Source organism: Chiloscyllium punctatum, chromosome 8 (genome assembly GCF_047496795.1).
Source record: "Chiloscyllium punctatum isolate Juve2018m chromosome 8, sChiPun1.3, whole genome shotgun sequence".
Classification (NCBI taxonomy): domain Eukaryota; kingdom Metazoa; phylum Chordata; class Chondrichthyes; order Orectolobiformes; family Hemiscylliidae; genus Chiloscyllium; species Chiloscyllium punctatum.
The window spans coordinates 85765369-85783218 of record NC_092746.1 but is presented as its reverse complement, the minus strand read 5'-3'; the positions used below and the strand labels follow the sequence as shown (position 1 = coordinate 85783218).

Below are 17850 nucleotides of genomic sequence, written 5' to 3'. Positions count from 1 at the left end.
TTAGTGAAGGAAGGAAGAATGAATTAAAGGTTAGGGAGACTTGGGGGCCAGGGTTAAGTAATATGGAGTCAGGAGAAAAGGTTGCAGTGATTGTTGGAGTTTACAGTCAATAAAAGAGAAAGTGGTGAGAGGATAGAAGTGTGGAAACGTGATTATTGAGAGGAGCAAAGAGAACAAGCAGGTCATTTCATTGAGGATTTTATTCTGTTAAGTGAGGTCAATGATCTAATTCATTTATCCCACCTTTTAAAAAGTAGAGGAGATAACACATGAGACAATAGAAAAGAGGATGTCTGGTGAATTGGAGGATAGAATGAAAAGGAGAAGGGTTACATTCAAGAGATGAGGGTGAGCAAGAGTGATTTGAAATATGATTTGGTCAGATAACAAGGAATGGAGAGGTACTTTAAGAACTGCATGGGGCACAGGTGAGGAAAGAACAAAGCCTAGAAATTGGATCGGGGAGGTGGAAACAGTGGTTTAGAAAATTGAATAACAGGAGGTTTGGGGTCAAGCTGGGAGGAGTGAAGAGAGATGCAGCAGTGAAATGAAGTTGATGTTGGAGCCAGGAGTATTTTGCTAAGGCAGAAGCAGTGACAGCACTATATGATTGTTAATAATACCAAGAGAAGGGCAAACAAAGGTGAGTAAAATCCAGAGTCTTTACTTTGCATAAATAGATTCCTCTTATGAATGGCGATTGGAGCAAGGGGATGGAGACTGAGCATCTAATTTGAAGAACCAAAGCACAAAGTTGCTTTTAGCACTGAGGACAATTAGACCAGAAGTTGTTGCACCATAATGGCTATTGAGGTAGAGTATAGAATATCATTTAAAAGGGATTGGAATAAATATACAAATAGAAAGAATATGTAAAGGTCTGAAGGGGAACAAGATTACAGAAGTAAGTGGCAGCATTGGGGCTGAAGAGCTTCCCCCTGTTCTGTAATATTTATCATTCTGCAAAAATTTATCTTTTAATGGGTCTAAGCTCTGCAGTCATTAGTACTGAGCTGAGTTTATAATGATGTGTCATGTGAGAAGAAAGGCTCAGCAACTGACTCTTGTTCTTTGTGCCATCCCTTAGTTTGATTCAAGTTGGTCTTTACTGACACATATTAGTGCATGATTGAGGACGACCAGTTTATTGTTGTCATCTTCACACACAAACTGAGTTCAAACCTTACACTATGGAATTGGATCCTGGCTAGCAGCTGATGAAGTTTTTTTTGCCAGTTAAAGCTGAAATAATGAGGCACTTTGCCTATTACAGCCAATTTCATATAAATTTTCAAGTTATGATGGTTTTGAGAGCAATTTCAGTATTATTAATAAATGATGCCATTTCAATAAGCTACTTTTACTGATGAAGTCAAGATTCCTCCCACACTTCTGCTTTTTTTTTTACTAACTCACTCCCTCTACTTCAAGGATGTAGGATTAAGAGAAATGATCCATTGTCATAATTGAGATCAGCTAATTTAGCACAGACTAAGAAATTTACATTGCTTAGCACGACATCAGGCAGTGCCTACACTTGTTAGAAAGTAATTAAAGCTTGCAGTATTTTTCTGTAAATTAATTTATTTCCACAGGTAGGTGTGATGTGTCAGTTCCCAGCCAGCCTTTGGGTGGAGAAATATCACATTGCATCTCTTTTCGAGCCATTGCTGAACATTGGCAGTCATGAAATAAATCCATAATCTGCATCATTTCAGGAAAAAATCTGTTTCATTTCACAGGGAAACCTTACAAAGTACCTGTAGAAGGAATTAAATCTTCTATCCCATCTGACAAACCACTAATGGGACTTCGCACCAAGAAAAACTTTGTTCAAGCCAACGTAGTTGACGTTCAGATGCAAGTCCCCAAGAAACCTGTGCCAATCATTGTTGATACTAGAAAAGGAAATAAAATCTTGTTGGAACCATCAGGGCTTCTTCCAACACTTCTCTACAGAAAGGTTTGTGCATTGATACATTGGAATGGATTATTTGCTGTGTTTTTATTACCTTTTTGTATAAGTTTTAAAATCCTTCACCTCAAGGAATCTTTTTACATACTTCTGATGTACCAAATATTTTCCATCCCTTGCACAAAAGTCTGTCTTTCAAATGTTCAATTTATCTTGTCATAGATTCTCTGCAGTGTGGAAACAGGCCATTCTGCCCATCAGGTATACACTGACCCTTTACAGAGCATCCCACCCAGACCCATCACCCTACCAAGTACCTGTAACCTTGCATCTCCCATGGTTAGTGCACCTAGCCTGAGCATCCCTGGACACTATGGGCAATTTAGCATGGCCAAACCACCTGATCTGCACATGTTTGGACTGCGGGAGGAAACTGCAGCATACGGAGGAAACCCAAGCAGACACGGGGAAAACGTGCAAACTCCATGCAGACAGTCACCTAGGAATCAAACCCGGGTCCCTGGTCCTGTGAAGCAGCAGCACCAGCCACTGATCCGCTGTGCCACCCCAGTCTACCATCCTATATCACCACAACAGTTTAAAATATTTCAAATTATCAAAACTTTGAGAAATAATTTCTTCCCCTTAACATTTAGATTACTTTTCAGAAAGATCATGCTGGAAACTCCCACTGTATTGAAGCAAGGCTGCAGATTTTTATGGATTGAGGCCTGAATCTTAAAGTTGCAGGAAATTTAGGCGTACATGAAGCTAGGAAAATGTAGAGGGATGGCTTTGTTAGTTAATAAATAACAGAATAGAAATTCAGGAAACCAGAATTCAAAAATTGTTTCGGTCAAGATGAAAAGTGATGAAGGCAAAAAGTCACTCCTGGAAGTGATGCACGACCCCTTAACTGTCACTACATGATACAGTAGAGCATAAAGGAAGAAATAATGAGAGACTTTCAGAAAAGTAAGCAATAATCATGACAGAACAAAGGTAGCCTAAATAAGGAGATCATAGCGTATTTTTGGATAGTTTCTTAGAACAAAATATTCTGTTATTGCTTCTGTTGGTTTTACCATTTACTGTAAATTTTCCTCCTGCAGTAGATCTTCCAAAATGCATCACGTCACATTAAATTCTATCTGCCATTTTTCTGCTAAGTCTCCAGCCTATATACATCCTGCTGTATCCTCTAGGAATCTTCCTCACTCTCCACAGCTCCCACAATCTTTGTGTTGTCCTCAAACTTACTCATCAGACTACCTACCATCCTCTCCATATCTATTAACAACAACAGATCTCCCAGTACTGATCCCTGCAGAATGCCACTGATCACAGATCACCAGTCAGAAAAACACCCTTCCACCACTACTGTCTGCTATGACCAACCCAATTCTGTATCCATCTTATCAACTTACCAAGTCACCATGTGACATCACCTTCTGGACCAGCCTGCCATGAGGAACCTAGTCAAAGGCCTTTGCTAAAGTCCATGCAGAAAATATTCACTGCCCTGCCCTCATCAATCATCTTTGTCATTTCCTTAAAAATCTTAATTGGGTTTGTGAGACACTACCTCCCTGTGCAAATCCGTGCTGTCTATCCATAATAAGTCCATACTTTTTCAATATTTGTTACAAAGTTTGAAAAGGAAACTGATAGCGAGCAAACCATGAAAGGAAATAACTTGTAATTGGTATATCTTGGGGATGAAACTAAAGCAGTAGAGGAGGGACCAAGCCGATTAATATCACAGCTAGCATGCTACTCAAGGTAAGACCTTAAAGGTATTTATACAACTGCTCAAATAACAGGCTGATGTGAACTAACTTTGAAAAATCTATAGTGTAGTTTTTGATTTGTAAACCAATCTCACGAATGTAAGTCATACAACATAATGCCGTGCTATCAAAAAAATTTACAAACTTGTAGTAGTTCTTATGATACAGAATCTGAAAATGTATGCTAAATATTAATAATTTTCAGAAGACTATGTAATGATCGTCAATACTCAACCTTACAAAGGACCCTTTTACTAGTGTTTACAGCAGAAGATATTTTCACAAGCAGATCCATATCTGTGCTTTTGATCTCATTTTTTATCACCTCCTAAGTGGATATGTGTGGGCTGGTACTTGAGTAAGGAAGGTGTCATGCCAAAGCCACTGAGTCAGAAACCACAATGGAGCTGTTAAATTTCTCAATGAGGTATACAAGAAATATCTATTTTAGGAGACTGTACTCTAAATTGTGAAGAATATGTTACTGAGTAATGATGGGTGGTATTTCAAATAACCAAAATTTCAGAAAACTATAAACACCAAGCACCATAAGCAATTTATCTCATCGCCATCTTGAATCGATAGCTCTCTTCGAATCTTTTATCTCCCTTTACCTCTCTGATTTGTCTGTTCGGAATAATAAAGCATCCTGCTCATGTCTGTTCAGAAACAAAACAGAAATTGCTGGAAAAGCTCAGCAGGTCTGGCAGCATCTGTGAAGAAAAATCAAAAGTAATGTTTTGAGTCTGGTGAACCTTCCTCTGAATTGTTGCTAGGTAGGAAAATGTTGATATGTATGCAGAAGATAGGGAGGAGCTAATGTAGGGATAGAGCACAAAGAGAGAGAAAACAGTTGGACAGACACAGGAATCAATAACGATCTGGGAGGGTGAAGAGCTGTTTATGGAGACTGTTAGTGGCTAACAATAGGTAGTGTGTAATGGCAGACTATGTGATAACAAGGCCTGGTGTGTGTGGTAGGGAGCTAGGACATGGGGGAGTTCAGGCCCTAAAATTATTGAACTTGATATTGATCCAGGGAGCTGCAGGGTCCCCAAGTGGAAAATGAGGTGTTGTTCTTCCATTTTCCCCTGAGCTTCGCTGGATCACTGCAGCAAGCCTGAGACAGAGATGTTGGCCAGCCTTGATGCTTCCTTTTTCTTCTCGAAATGGTACACTTTTTCCTTGTGCACATTATTCTCTGCTCCAGAAAATAAAGATTTAGATGGACTATTAACTGGCAGGTGTTCTATTTATGATAATTGCTTTCAAATGCAGATAATGCAACAACTTCAATTTTCAGAAACACTACAGAAAATGTAATACGGGGCCAATGGAATTGTGGAAGAGAGATGTGTTGCTGATAGGGAGATAAGACTGTCAATGTGACATGCTTCTCTAATAGCTAGTGCTTTTGCCTCTAAACCAGAGGATCATGGATGCAAACCTCACTTTAGAGCGTTGAACTTTTAACCTATGCTGACACCTCAGTACAGTATTAAATAATTGCTATGTCAGAATTGCCATCATTCCTCCACATTTTCAAAGAAGAAATTAGTCTGGCTACTATTTGTCTTTCAATTCTCATCTTTTAACTCAATAATGTATTTATGTCAATAATCAGTGGAGCCTTGTTGTATGCAAATTAGTTGTCAATTTTTCCTGTATTGCAGTACATTATTCGCTGCACTTCAAAACTGCTTAATTGGAATGTCCTGAGATTGAGAGACAGTAAATGAATGTAACATTTATCTTCATTTAATTAACAATGGTCCCATTCTTTATCTATGCACTTTGTGGTCCAATTTATGTTAATACGACTTGTGTTTCAAGCATTTGTGCAAGCAGTATGCTTTTCTAAAGCCATAGGCAGGTTTCTTTAATTCATTAATGGCATGTAGTCCACATTGGACTAGACTGGTATTTCTTGCATGTCCCCAGTTCTTGAGAAAGAGGTGTGATGTGCTGCCTTCTTAAACCATAAGTTTTGGAGACTGTCATCGAGCTGTTAGAAAGGGAGTTCCAGAATTTTGACCTAACAATAGTAAAGAAATCACAGAATCACTACAGTGCAGAAAGAGGCCATTCTGCCCATCGAGCCTGCTCCAACCCTCCAAACAGTATCTTATTCAGACCCGCCCAATCCCCGTAACCCTGCATTTGCCACAGCTAATCCATCCAGCCTGCACAATTTAGCATTGCCAATCCACCTAAGCTGTATATATTTGGACTGTGGGAGGAAACCAGACCACCTGGTAGAAACCCGTACAGGCACTAGGAAAGCGTGCAAACTCCACACAGGCAGTCATCCCAGGCTGGGATCAAACCCAGGTCCCTGGTACTATGAGGCAGCATTGCTAAGCACTGTTCCACTATGCCGCCCAATATCAATATAGTTCCAAGTTAAGATAGTGTATGGCTCAAAGTGGAACTTGCAGGTGATTGTTTTCTCATATATCTGCTGCATGTCCTTCTAGGTGGTAGAAGATATGAGTTTAGAAGGTGCTGTATAAGAAACCCTAGGGACTTGTTCCATTGCGTTCTGTAGATGGTACGCACTGCTGCCACTGTGGTTGGTAGTGAAAGAGTGACAGTTATTGTGGTTGTTGTAATGCCAACCAAGTAGGCTACTTTATCCTGCATGGCTTTGAGCTTTTTGAATGTTAATGGAGTGGCACTGATCCAGAAATGTGGGTATTATTCAATCACACTCCTGACTTGTGCCTCGTTTTGTACAGTTCTATGCATCAAATTGTAGGGAGGATGTAAATGTGTTGGGGAGAGTACAGAAAATACTTGTAAGAATGGTTCCAAGGATGAGAAACATCAGTTATAAATTTAGATTGCGATTATTGGAGAGAAGAAGTCTAAGAGGACATCACATTATTGAAGTTTTCAAAATCATGAAGGAGCTGAGCGAAGTAGATAGGGAGAAACTGTCCTTGCTGATAGAAGGATCGAGCATGAGACAGCATGTATTTACAGTCATAGAGATGTACAGCATGGAAACAGACCCTTCAGTCCAACACGTCCATGCCGACCAGATTTCCCAACCCAATCTAGTCCCACCTACCAGCACTCGGCCCATATCCCTCCAAACCCTTCCTATTCATATGCACATCCAAGTGCCATTTAAATGTTGCAATTGTACCAGCCTCCACCACATCCTCTGGCAGCTCATTCCATACACGTACTACGTTCTGCGTGAAAACGTTGCCCCTTAGGTCTCTTTTATATCTCTCCGCCTCGCCCTAGTTCTGGACTCCCTGACCCCAAGGAAAAGACTTTGTCTATTTATCCTATCCATACCCCTCATAATTTTATAAACTTCTATAAGGTCACCACCTTATGGGCAGCATGGTGGCACAATGGTTAGCACTGCTGCCTCACAGCGCCAGAGACCCGGGTTCAATTCCCACCGCAGGCGACTGACTGTGTGGAGTTTGCACGTTCTCCCCGTGTCTGCGTGGGTTTCCTCCGGGTGCTCTGGTTTCCTCCCACAGTCCAAAGATGTGCAGGTCAGGTGAATTGGTCATGCTAAATTGCCCGTAGTGTTAGGTAACGGGTAGATGTAGATGTAGGGGTATGGGTGGGTTACGCTTCGGTGGGGCGGTTTGGACTTGTTGGGCCGAAGGGCCTGTTTCCACACTGTAAGTAATCTAATCTAATCTAATCTCAGCCTCCAACGCTCCAGGGAAAACAGCCCCAGCCTGTTCAGCCTCTCCCAGTAGCTCAGATCCTCCAACCCTGGCAACATCCTTGTAAGTCTTTTCTGAACCCTCTCAAGTTTCACAACATCTTTCTGATAGGAAGGAGACCAGATTTGCATGCAATAGTCCAACAGTGGCCTAACCAATGTCCTGTACAGCCGCAACATGACCTCCCAACTCCTTTACTCAATACTCTGACCAATAAAGGAAAGCATACCAAGGAGCTATGAACCTGCACTCCAAGGTCTCTTTGTTCAGCAACACTCCCTAGGACCTTACCATTAAGTGTATAAGTCCTGCAAAGATCTGCTTTCCCAAAATGCAGCACCTCTCATTTATCTGAATTGAACTCCGTCTGCCACTTCTCAGCCCATTGGCCCAGCTGGTCCAGATCCTGTTGTAATCTGAGGTAACCCTCCTTGCTGTCCACTACGCCTCCAATTTTGGTGTCATCTGCAAACTTACTAACTGTACCTCTTATGCTCGCTTCCAAATCATGTATGCAAATGACAAAAAGTAGAGGGCCCAGCACCAATCCTTGTGGCACTCCACTGGTCACAGGCCTCCAGTCTGAAAAACAACCCTCCACCACCATCCTCTGTCTTCTGCCTTTCAGCCAGTTCTGGATAGTTCTCCCTGTATTCCATGAGATCTAACCTTGCTAATCAGTCTCCCATGGGGAACCTGGTCAAACGCCTTACTGAAGTCGATATAGATCACGTCCACTGCTCTGCCCTCATCAATCTTCTTTGTTACCTATTCAAAAAACTCAATCAAGTTTGTGAGACATGATTTCCCACACACAAAGCCATGTTGACTATCCCTAATCAATCCTTGCCTTTCCAAATACATGTACATCCTGTCCCTCAGGATTCCCTCCAACAACTTGCCCACCAGGCTCACCGGTCTATAGTTCCCTGGCTTGTCTTTACCACCCTTCTTAAACAGTGGCACCACATTTGCCAACCTCCAGTCTTCCGGCACCTCATCTGTGACTAACGATGATACAAATATCTCAGCCAGAGGCCCAGCAATCACTTTCTGGATTAGTGGTGCTGGGAGGGCTTTTGCTCGAAACATAGATTTCGAAGCTCCTTGGATGCTGCCTGAATTGCTGTGCTCTTCCAGCACCACTAATCCAGAATCTGGTTTCCAGCATCTGCAGTCATTGCTTTTGCCCAGCAATCACTTCTCTAGCTTCACACAGAGTTCTTGGGTACACCTGATCAGGTCCTGGGGACTTATCCACTTTTAACCGTTTCAAGACATCCAGCACTTCCTCCTCTGTAATCTGGACATTTTGCAAGATGTCACCATCTATTTCCCTACAGTCTATATCTTCCATATCCTGTTCCACAGTAAATACTGATGCAAAATATTCATTTAGTATCTCCCCCATTTTCTGTGGCTCCACATTTGGGCCGCCTTGCTGATCTTTGAGGGGCCCTATTCTCTCCCTGGTTACCCTTTTGTCCTTAATATATTTGTAAAAATCCTTTGGATTCTCCCTAATTCTATTTGCCATTGCTATCTCATGTCCCCATTTTGCCCTCCTGATTTCCCTCTTAAGTATACTCTTACTTTCTTTATACTCTTCTAAGGATTCACACAATCTATCCTGTCTATACCTGACATATGCTTCCTTCTTTTTCTTAACCAAACCCTCAATTTCTTTAGTCATCCAGCATTCCCTATACCTACCAGCCTTCCCTTTTACCCTGATGGGAATATACTTTCTCTGGATTTTTGTTATCTCATTTCTGAAGGCTTCCCATTTTCCAGCTGTCCCTTTACCTGCAAACATCTGCCTCCTATCAGCTTTCGAAAGTCCTTGCCTAATACCGTCAAAATTGACCTTTCTCCAATTTAGAACTTTTAGATCTGGTCTATCCTTTTCCATCACTATTTTAAAATGATTAGAATTATGGTCACTGGCCCCAAAGTGCTTCCCACTGACACCTCAATCACCTGCCCTGCCTTATTTCCCAAGAGTAGGTCTAGTTTTGCACCTTCTCCACATACTGAATCAGAAAATTGTCTTGTACACACTTAAGAAATTCCTCTCCATCTAAACCTTTAACACTATGGCAGTCCCAGCCTACGTTTGGAAAGTTAAAATGCCCTATTATTCTTACAGGTAGCTGAGATCTCCTTGCAAGTTTGTTTCTCAATTTTCCTCTGACTATTGGGGGAGTCTATAATACGATCCCAATAAGGTGATCATCCCTTTCTTATTTCTCAGTTCCACCCAAATAACCTCCCTGAATGTATTTCCGGGAATATCTTCCCTCAGCTCAGCTGTAATGCTATCCCTTATCAAAAATGCCACTTCCCCTCCTCTCTTGCCTCCCTTTCTATCCTTCCTGTCGCATTTGTATCCTGGAACATTAAGCTGCCAGTCCTGCCCGTCCCTGAGCCATGTTTCTGTAATTGCTATGCTCTCCCAGTCCCATGTTCCTAACCATGTCCTGAGTTCATCTGCCTTCCCTGTTAGGCTCCTTGCTTTGAAATAAATGCAGTTTAATTTATTAGTCCTACCTTGTCCCTGCCTGCCCTGACTGTTTGACTCACGTCTGTTCTCAGCTGTACTGGTCTCAGATTGATCTCTTTCCTCACTATCTCCCTGGGTCCCACCCCACCTTACTATTTAAATCCTCCCAAGCAGTTCTAGCAAATCTCCCTGCCAGTATATTAGTCCCCTTCCAATTTAAGTGCAATCCGTCCTTCTTTACAGGTCATTTCCACCCCAAAAGAGATTCCAATGATCCAAAAATGTGAATCCTTCTCCCATACGCCAACTCCTCAGCCATGCATTCATCTGCTCTATCCTCCTATTCCTGTCTTCACTAGCTCATAGCACTGGGAGTAATCCAGATATTACTACCCTTGAGGACCTCCTTTTTAAATTTCTGCCTAACTCTCTGTAATCTCCCTTCAGAATCTCAACCTTTTCCCTTCCTATATCGTTGGTTCCAATGTGGACAATGACCTCTTGCTGGCCCCTCTTCCCCATGAGAACATTCTGCACCCTCTCTGAGTCATCCTTGATCCTGGCACCAGGGAAACAACTCCCCATTCTGCTTTTTCTCTGCTGGCCACAGAAACATCTGTCTGTACCTCTGACTACAGAATCCCCTAACACAATTGATCTCTTGGAAGCCGATGTACCTCTCGTTGCATTAGAGCCAGTCTCAATACTGGAAACATGGCTGTTCATGCTACGTTCCCCTGAGAATCCATCACCCCCTACATTTTCCAAAACAGCTTACCTGTTTGAAATGGATATATCCACAAAAGACTCCTGCCCTAGGTGCCGACCTCTCTCACCCTTCCTGGAGTTAACCCATCTATGTGACTGTATCTGAGACTTTCCCCCCTTCCTCTAACTGCCATCCATCACATACCGTTTCTGTTGCAAATTCCTCATTGCTTCTATCTGTCTCTCCAACTGATCCACTCGATCTGATAATATTCGCATCCAACAGCATTTCTGGCAGATATAATCCGCAGTAACACTTAAACTCTCTTTAAACTCCCACATCTGACAAGAAGTACAAATCACTGCAAAGGCCATTTTTGCTCCTTCACAATCTACAGACCCAGAAAATAACACTGTCTTATTCCTCTACAAACACTGCCCCAGGTTAAATTAATAGCTATGGCTTATATTTGAAATGATTTGCAAGAAAACAAACAAGAGGTGAGAGAAAAAAACTTTTTCATATAAGAGTGGTTTGAATGTACTTCCTGGAACTATGTTGGATGCAGGTTCAGCTGAGGCATTCAAAAGGACATTCGATTATTATTTAAATAGAAAAGATCACAAGAGTGTCCTGCAAAATTGCAAGGTGGCAGCTCACCACCACCTTCTTGGGAGCAACTAGGGATGGGCAATAAAATGCTGGCTAGCCAGCAACATCCACATCCCACAAACAGGTATAAAAAAATGAAAAGGCAGAAGATTGGCACACAGTCACAATGGATAGCTGGTGCAGATACAATGACCCAAGTGGCTTCCCTCTGCACTATAACATTTTGTTTGAAATTCTCATTGACCGTACATAGTATGTATGGTACCATGAATGGTTATGATTTCGTGTTAAGGGTGAAAGGATATGAGGTTGATGGTTGCAATATTGACTGTAGAAATTATTTGAATTAAGGGCTGAGCACTCTTCTTATGGGACTGTCAGACCTCCTTGTGTACACAGATCAGGAAAGCATGCCTTCTTGACAGAGGCTTCTCTGCCAGTGGTTTCAGGCATAATAGTCACATCTGGCTCCTCTGAGGAGATGGGCAATCGTTCTGTATTTTCTTTTGCTTTAGCTGCAGTTTTACAAGGTGATGTTGACCATGACTGTTGGGTGTCTTTAATAGGGTATAGTAAATGGCACCTACAGATCTGTTGCTCTATTACTGCCCTTGGGGCCACATAGGTGGTGTAGTTTATCTGCTTGGTTTTACCAAAAGGGTTCCTAGATAGAGTCATGGAGTCAGACAGTGCGGAAACAAACCCTTCAGTCCACCTACTCCATGGCGACCAAGTTTTCTAAACTAAATTAGTCTCACTTGCCAGCATTTGGACCATATCCTTCAAAACCTTAAGTTAAGTCTCTTGCAATTGATAAATACCTCTGGCTGAACTGAAAAACATGGAATACCAGATGTGTTGAACCAGTAATTCCCTCTGAACCTGTGAAAAACCAATCAATGCAGTGAAGCTGACAGCCATCTTTTATTGGTCACATCAAGATGTAATAAAATGATGGCTTTCAGAAATAAGGCATTAGTGTCACGAGAAATACATTTAAAGGCAGCAAAATGTGAGATTCTGGAGAAAACACTAGCACATCTCTAGCAGGAACTAGAGAATCAACTGCAAGACATTCAAGGCAATGATAATCTGGATGGTAACTGGAATGCTTGACCACCTGGCAGTCTTGGAAGCAGGTCTCCTTCCATGACCCTACAGATGCCAACCTGTTGATGAAGCACTATTGTTCCATCATGTTGAGGATGCTTATTGCTTGTACGCTCTGTGCTGGGAGTATCATCTCCTTCAAACTGGAGCACTCTCAACATCCATCCTCCATCCCTACTGTCTTATGGAGTGTTAGCTGACCGCAGAGAATTCTGCCACTGTTAGCGCTCTTGCAATTTTTGCATTTCTTGCTGATACTGCTGTGATTCCTCCTGCTGCTTCTCATCAGAAGTTCAGGTCATTGCTGCATTAAGTTGTTGCTCCCATGATGTATTCTGAATTAGTGGTGCTGGAAGAGCACAGCAGTTCAAGGAGCAGCAAAATCGACGTTTCGGCCAAAAGGTCAATTTTGCTGTTCCTTGGATGCTGCCTGAACTGCTGTGCTCTTTCAGCACCACTAATCCAGAATCTGGTTTCCAGCATCTGCAGTTATTGTTTTTACCTCGTTGATTTTTGCTCCCATGATGTAGTTCAGGTTCAGGGAAGTTAAGATGAAGATGAGTAAACTCTTAAGGTAATTCAAAGTGTTTCCAAAATGTAGGAAATGACACTCAAAACAGTGAAATTAAACTCTCACATCTAAACCTGCAAGCACACAAAAGCCTTTCACTGAAATAATAACAGAAAGTGCTGAAAATGCTCAGCCTGACTGGCAGCATCTGTTTACAGAGAAAGAGAATTAAATTTTGAATTGAATGTGACTCAGAGCTATTTGAATAAGGCCTTGCACTGAAGATATCACATGTTTTGAGTTTGTTGCTACTTTGTTTAACAGTTCAATTAATCCCTGCTATGCTCTCATCTTGGCAGAAAATACTTAGGAAACCTCTGTACTGGCTGATAAAGTTAATTGCATCTTACAATATTTAAATTCCTTTACTCCATAGCTCCACAGGTTACCCTATTTGCATACAAATCCACCCTGGTTAAACTCTAGCAATAGGATCTTGTCAGGTTCTTGATTCAGCACCACTTTAATTCACTAATTCCTAGCTCCACCAATATCCAAACTGATATCCACTTGACTGTTAACTTTCTGCACTGACAACTCCACCATTTCTTCAGAAAGTATTGAACTTCAGCCATACCAACCCTACTTATTTTACTTCTAGTTTGACCATTGCAGTTATTGCTTGAGCTCTCGCTCCAAGGTATCTTCTGAAATTTATGGAACATGAAACAAATGCATGTGCAAGCAGTTAACCTATTATTTATCATTGCCTCTTCTTACTTCATTCTTTCTCTTAGGTTTGTACAAACTGAATCTGAATGAAGCTTTGACCTGCAGTTTTTCAAATATTGTGAAAAACAAGTGGGCAAAAGCAACTAAAAGCTGTAGAAAATGTTCAAACAGATTGAGTTGCTGCTGATGCATTCCAGGACATTTAGCACACTGTAGCTGTTTAAAATTCAAAATCTACCTTTAGCTAACTAAGCCAAAGGATTAAGCAGAAGAAAAGTTCCGTCGAAGTCCAATCTTTTAAGAGAGGCTGAGACTTTCAACTAAAAATTGTAATGCGGACATTAAAAAATGGCAGTATATCAGTGGATATGTTAAACCATTAATGTGAGATATATAAAATTTCAAATAATTATCTAGTTTATTTTGGATACTAAAATTTTAGCCAGGGATGAAAAGAAGTGTTAGAACTTTTTTCCCCCAAGAGTATTTGAGTGATTTACAATGCCACCTAGTGCTACAACAAGTAATTATTACAAAAGTGTGATTTAGTATTAGTAGTCCTATTACAGCATCTCATAGTGGTCTGACAGGTAATTGTTATAAACATGACAGGTAAATGAATGTTTAACATTGAAATTCTAATTAGAAATGTTTAACTATCATTTTACATAGTTAACTTTTGATATGAAGTAAAATTCCTTTTGTAGACAGGAATTGCATGCTATGTATAAATGTTTACTTAATGTTTGAAGTCAACAGAAATATTCCAGAATCCTATATCTGTGATTCCAGTTATCCAAATAGACATGAAATGTTAATTCATAAAATGGATGCTTAGTACTCTGGGCTAATTTTATTTGCAGGACTTTGGAAAAATCCCAGATTATCTAATTAAGCAGTCTGAAGAGGAGAAGAAAGCACAAGAAGAATATGATGCCTATGTAAAAGAGCGTATACGACAAGGTTCCATGAAGATGTTGACAGAAGAGGAGCGGAACAGCGTGTTGTCGGTTAGCAATGATTACCACTTCCTAATATCATCAAAGAAACAGATATCTGGCTAAAATTTCAAAATAGAAAAGATATGAAAGATATAAGCTAATGAGATCATTAAGTCTTTTTCGCCATTCTGTTACCTTGCAATTCTCCCAGTGCAGCTAATACTCACTGATTTCTCCAGCTCCTGTATGGTTTCAGAATGGTACACTTTTTCCATTATCATCAATTTACAGTTATCCCAATCTCCTTCCCCGTTCATGTTAGTCTTTTTATTGTCTAGCATCTCGTCAGCACCTCCTACAACTTCCAATTCATGCTTTTAGTCCTTAGTCCATGCATTCGCATTTGCAATCGCAGTTCATAGTGTCATTTTGGCACAGAAAGAGGATATTTGACCTTTCGAATCCATGCCACCTCTCTGTCCTACAATCTAGTCAGCCCTATTCCCAGATGCTGTTCCTGTAGCATTACAAGTTTATTAATGATACCAAAATTTAATTTTGGTATCATTGAACATCTCTGTCACATCACATTCAAAGACAGCAAGGTCCCAGTCACAGAGTCATAGAGATGTACAGCATTGAAACAGACCCTTTGGTCCAACCCGTTCATGCCGACCAGACATCCCAACCTAATCTAGTCCCACCTGCCAGCACCTGGCCCATATCTCTCCAAACCCTTCCTGTTCATATACCCACCCAAATTCCTTTTAAATGTTGTAATTGTAACAGCCTCCACCACTTCCTCTGGCAGCTCTTTCCATAACCGTACCACCCTCTGTATGAAAACTTTACCCCTTAGGTTTCTTTTAGATCTTTCCCCTCTCACCCTAAACCTATGCCCTCTAGTTCTGGACTCCCCGATCCCAGGGAAAAGACTTTGCCTATTTGCCCTATCCATGTCCCTCATAATTTTGTAAACCTCTATAAGGTCACCCCTCAGCCTTCAACACTCCAGGGAAAACAGCCCCAGCCTGTTCAGCCTCTCCCTATAGTTCAAATCCTCCAACATCCTTATAAATCTTTTCTGAACCCTTTCAAGTTTCACAACATCTTTCCGATAAGAAGGAGACCAGAATTGCACGCAATATTCCAACAGTGGCCTAACCAATGTCCTGTACAGCTGCAACATGATCTCCCAACTCCTGTACTCAATACTCTGACCAATAAAGGAAAGCATACCAAATGCCTTCTTCACTATCCTATCTTCCTGCGACTCCACATTCAAGGAACTATGAACTTGCACTCCATATGCTACATCAAAAGGTCTTCCTTACGTTCTCCCTTTCATCAGGCTTGGAACAAATAGATTTCAAGTGAAAAGAAGAACATAAGGCAAGATCTGTGAAAAATAGGAAACCAATGCAATTCCTTGCTATATTCAAAATAATAATTGTTTTGTTCAACCAAATTGTCTTTTTGTTCATGAGATGTGGTGTCATTGTCTAGGCCAGCATTTATTGCCTATCCCTAATTGTTCTGGAAAAGGTGGTGGTTAGTTGTCAACCAAGTTTAATATTTGCATATTTATATCATCACCATAAACTATTCTCTTAAGTAGGAGAGCGGAAAAGTGGTGGAATATTGATAATGTCACTACACTACTAATCAACAGACCTGAGATAATGCCCCACAGCAGGTGATGAAATTTCACTGTAATAAAAAATCTGGAATTAAAAAGCTAGTCTAATGGTAACCATCGTTAAATGTCAATAAGAACCTCTCTGGTTTTGAAACCTGTTATCCTTATCTGGTCTGGCCTACATGTCTCCACACCCATAGCCTTCTAAAATGGCTTTGCAAGCTGTAGATTGTACTATATTGTTATGAAGTCTAAAGTAAGGACTGCAGTGGTTCAAGAGGTAGCTAATCACCACCTTCTCAAGGACAATTTAGGAATGCACAATAAATATTGACTTGGCCTACATCCTGTGATTTTAAAGAAGGATGGTTTAAGGGGTCATAACTAATGAGCTCTGCTTTTAAGGGTACATAAAATAGCATTGAAATAATTAAACTAATTTAACTGTTAAACAAAAATCATTCTAATTTTAATCAAAGTATTGATTAGTTTGCTTTTCTTTTTCTGGGTCTATTTTAGGGACTAAAGAGGAATTGGGCAGAGCTGAATCATGCCTATCAAAGTCTTTCCATTTTGATAGACACTCATTCGAAGCAAATCCACAAGGAAGTACTTGAGACCAAAATGAAAAAACTAGAACAGGACATTGACATGTTTGAGAAACATAAATTTATCTACATTCCACGAAACTAAAGTCCAAGATAATGTTGCTTTTTCGATTTTTTTCAAAAATGTATTATTATGCAAATATTGTCCCATTTTTGATGCTAGTATTTGCCCATATAAAATTTCTACATATTTCATACTTAAATGCATTCTTTATGTAAGCACAAAAATGAAGAGTTTGTGACAACTGAACAAAGTTGCGATTTATCTATGACTATGACTCTAAGTGAACAAAGTTACAATTTAAATTTATTATCAAAGATTTTCCTTTTTCTTAATTTGACAAGGAATTGTTGTTAATGACAATGTATTGTACAAATTTTAAATATTCAATATATATCAATAACAATGGTTTATTCTGAGAAACTGTCACTGATTTTTGCATTTGGAGAAGCAAGCTTTGATATGGCATGCTGAATTAACTGAGCTTCAAAAGTCACCAACCTATAGGTATTGATAAACTTTAATAGTGCAACATGTACAAAAGAAAGTGACTTGGTGTTCATTGTTCAAACTTGTGGAAAAAATATCATGGAAGTAAATCAAGTATAGTTATTTGGTAGTACCAAACTTGAGTATTGCTGAAAAAAGACACGTTTTGTTGAGGTTGTCCATCTTGCACTCATCAGGACAATGCAAGGGATAAACCAACAGTTATATTATGAGCAGTGCTGATTAGTTGCTTCACTAATCTAGCAATGGCTATCACCCGGTCTCCTGAGTCGAACCAGATATAATACGCGTTTTTTTTTAGATTAGATTAGATTACTTACAGTGTGGAAACAGGCCCTTCGGCCCAACAAGTCCACACCGCCCCGCTGAAGCGTAACCCACCCATACCCCTACATCTACATCTACCCCTTACCTAACACTATGGGCAATTTAGCATGACCAATTCACCTGACCTGCACATCTTTGGACTGTGGGAGGAATCCGGAGCACCCGGAGGAAACCCACGCAGACACGGGGAGAACGTGCAAACTCCACACAGTCAGTCGCCTGAGGCGGGAATAGAACCCGGGTC

The 17850-nt window shown here is 40.6% G+C and overlaps 1 protein-coding gene across 2 annotated transcripts in view; it reads left to right on the top strand.

The window, feature by feature from the left end:
• The window catches only part of enkur (enkurin, TRPC channel interacting protein), a 35352-nt gene extending 18111 nt beyond the window's left edge, over positions 1–17241 (top strand). Inside the window, exons 3-5 of one of the 2 annotated variants that reach the window (XM_072574969.1) lie at positions 1743–1963; positions 14444–14590; positions 16680–17241. In XM_072574969.1, coding sequence (XP_072431070.1) covers positions 1743–1963; positions 14444–14590; positions 16680–16853 — 542 coding nt within the window. In that variant the 3' untranslated portion in view covers positions 16854–17241. The remainder of the gene's footprint in view (positions 1–1742; positions 1964–14443; positions 14591–16679) is intronic. The other variant, XM_072574968.1, reaches the window with a different exon arrangement.
• Positions 17242–17850: the final 609 nt, after the last annotated feature.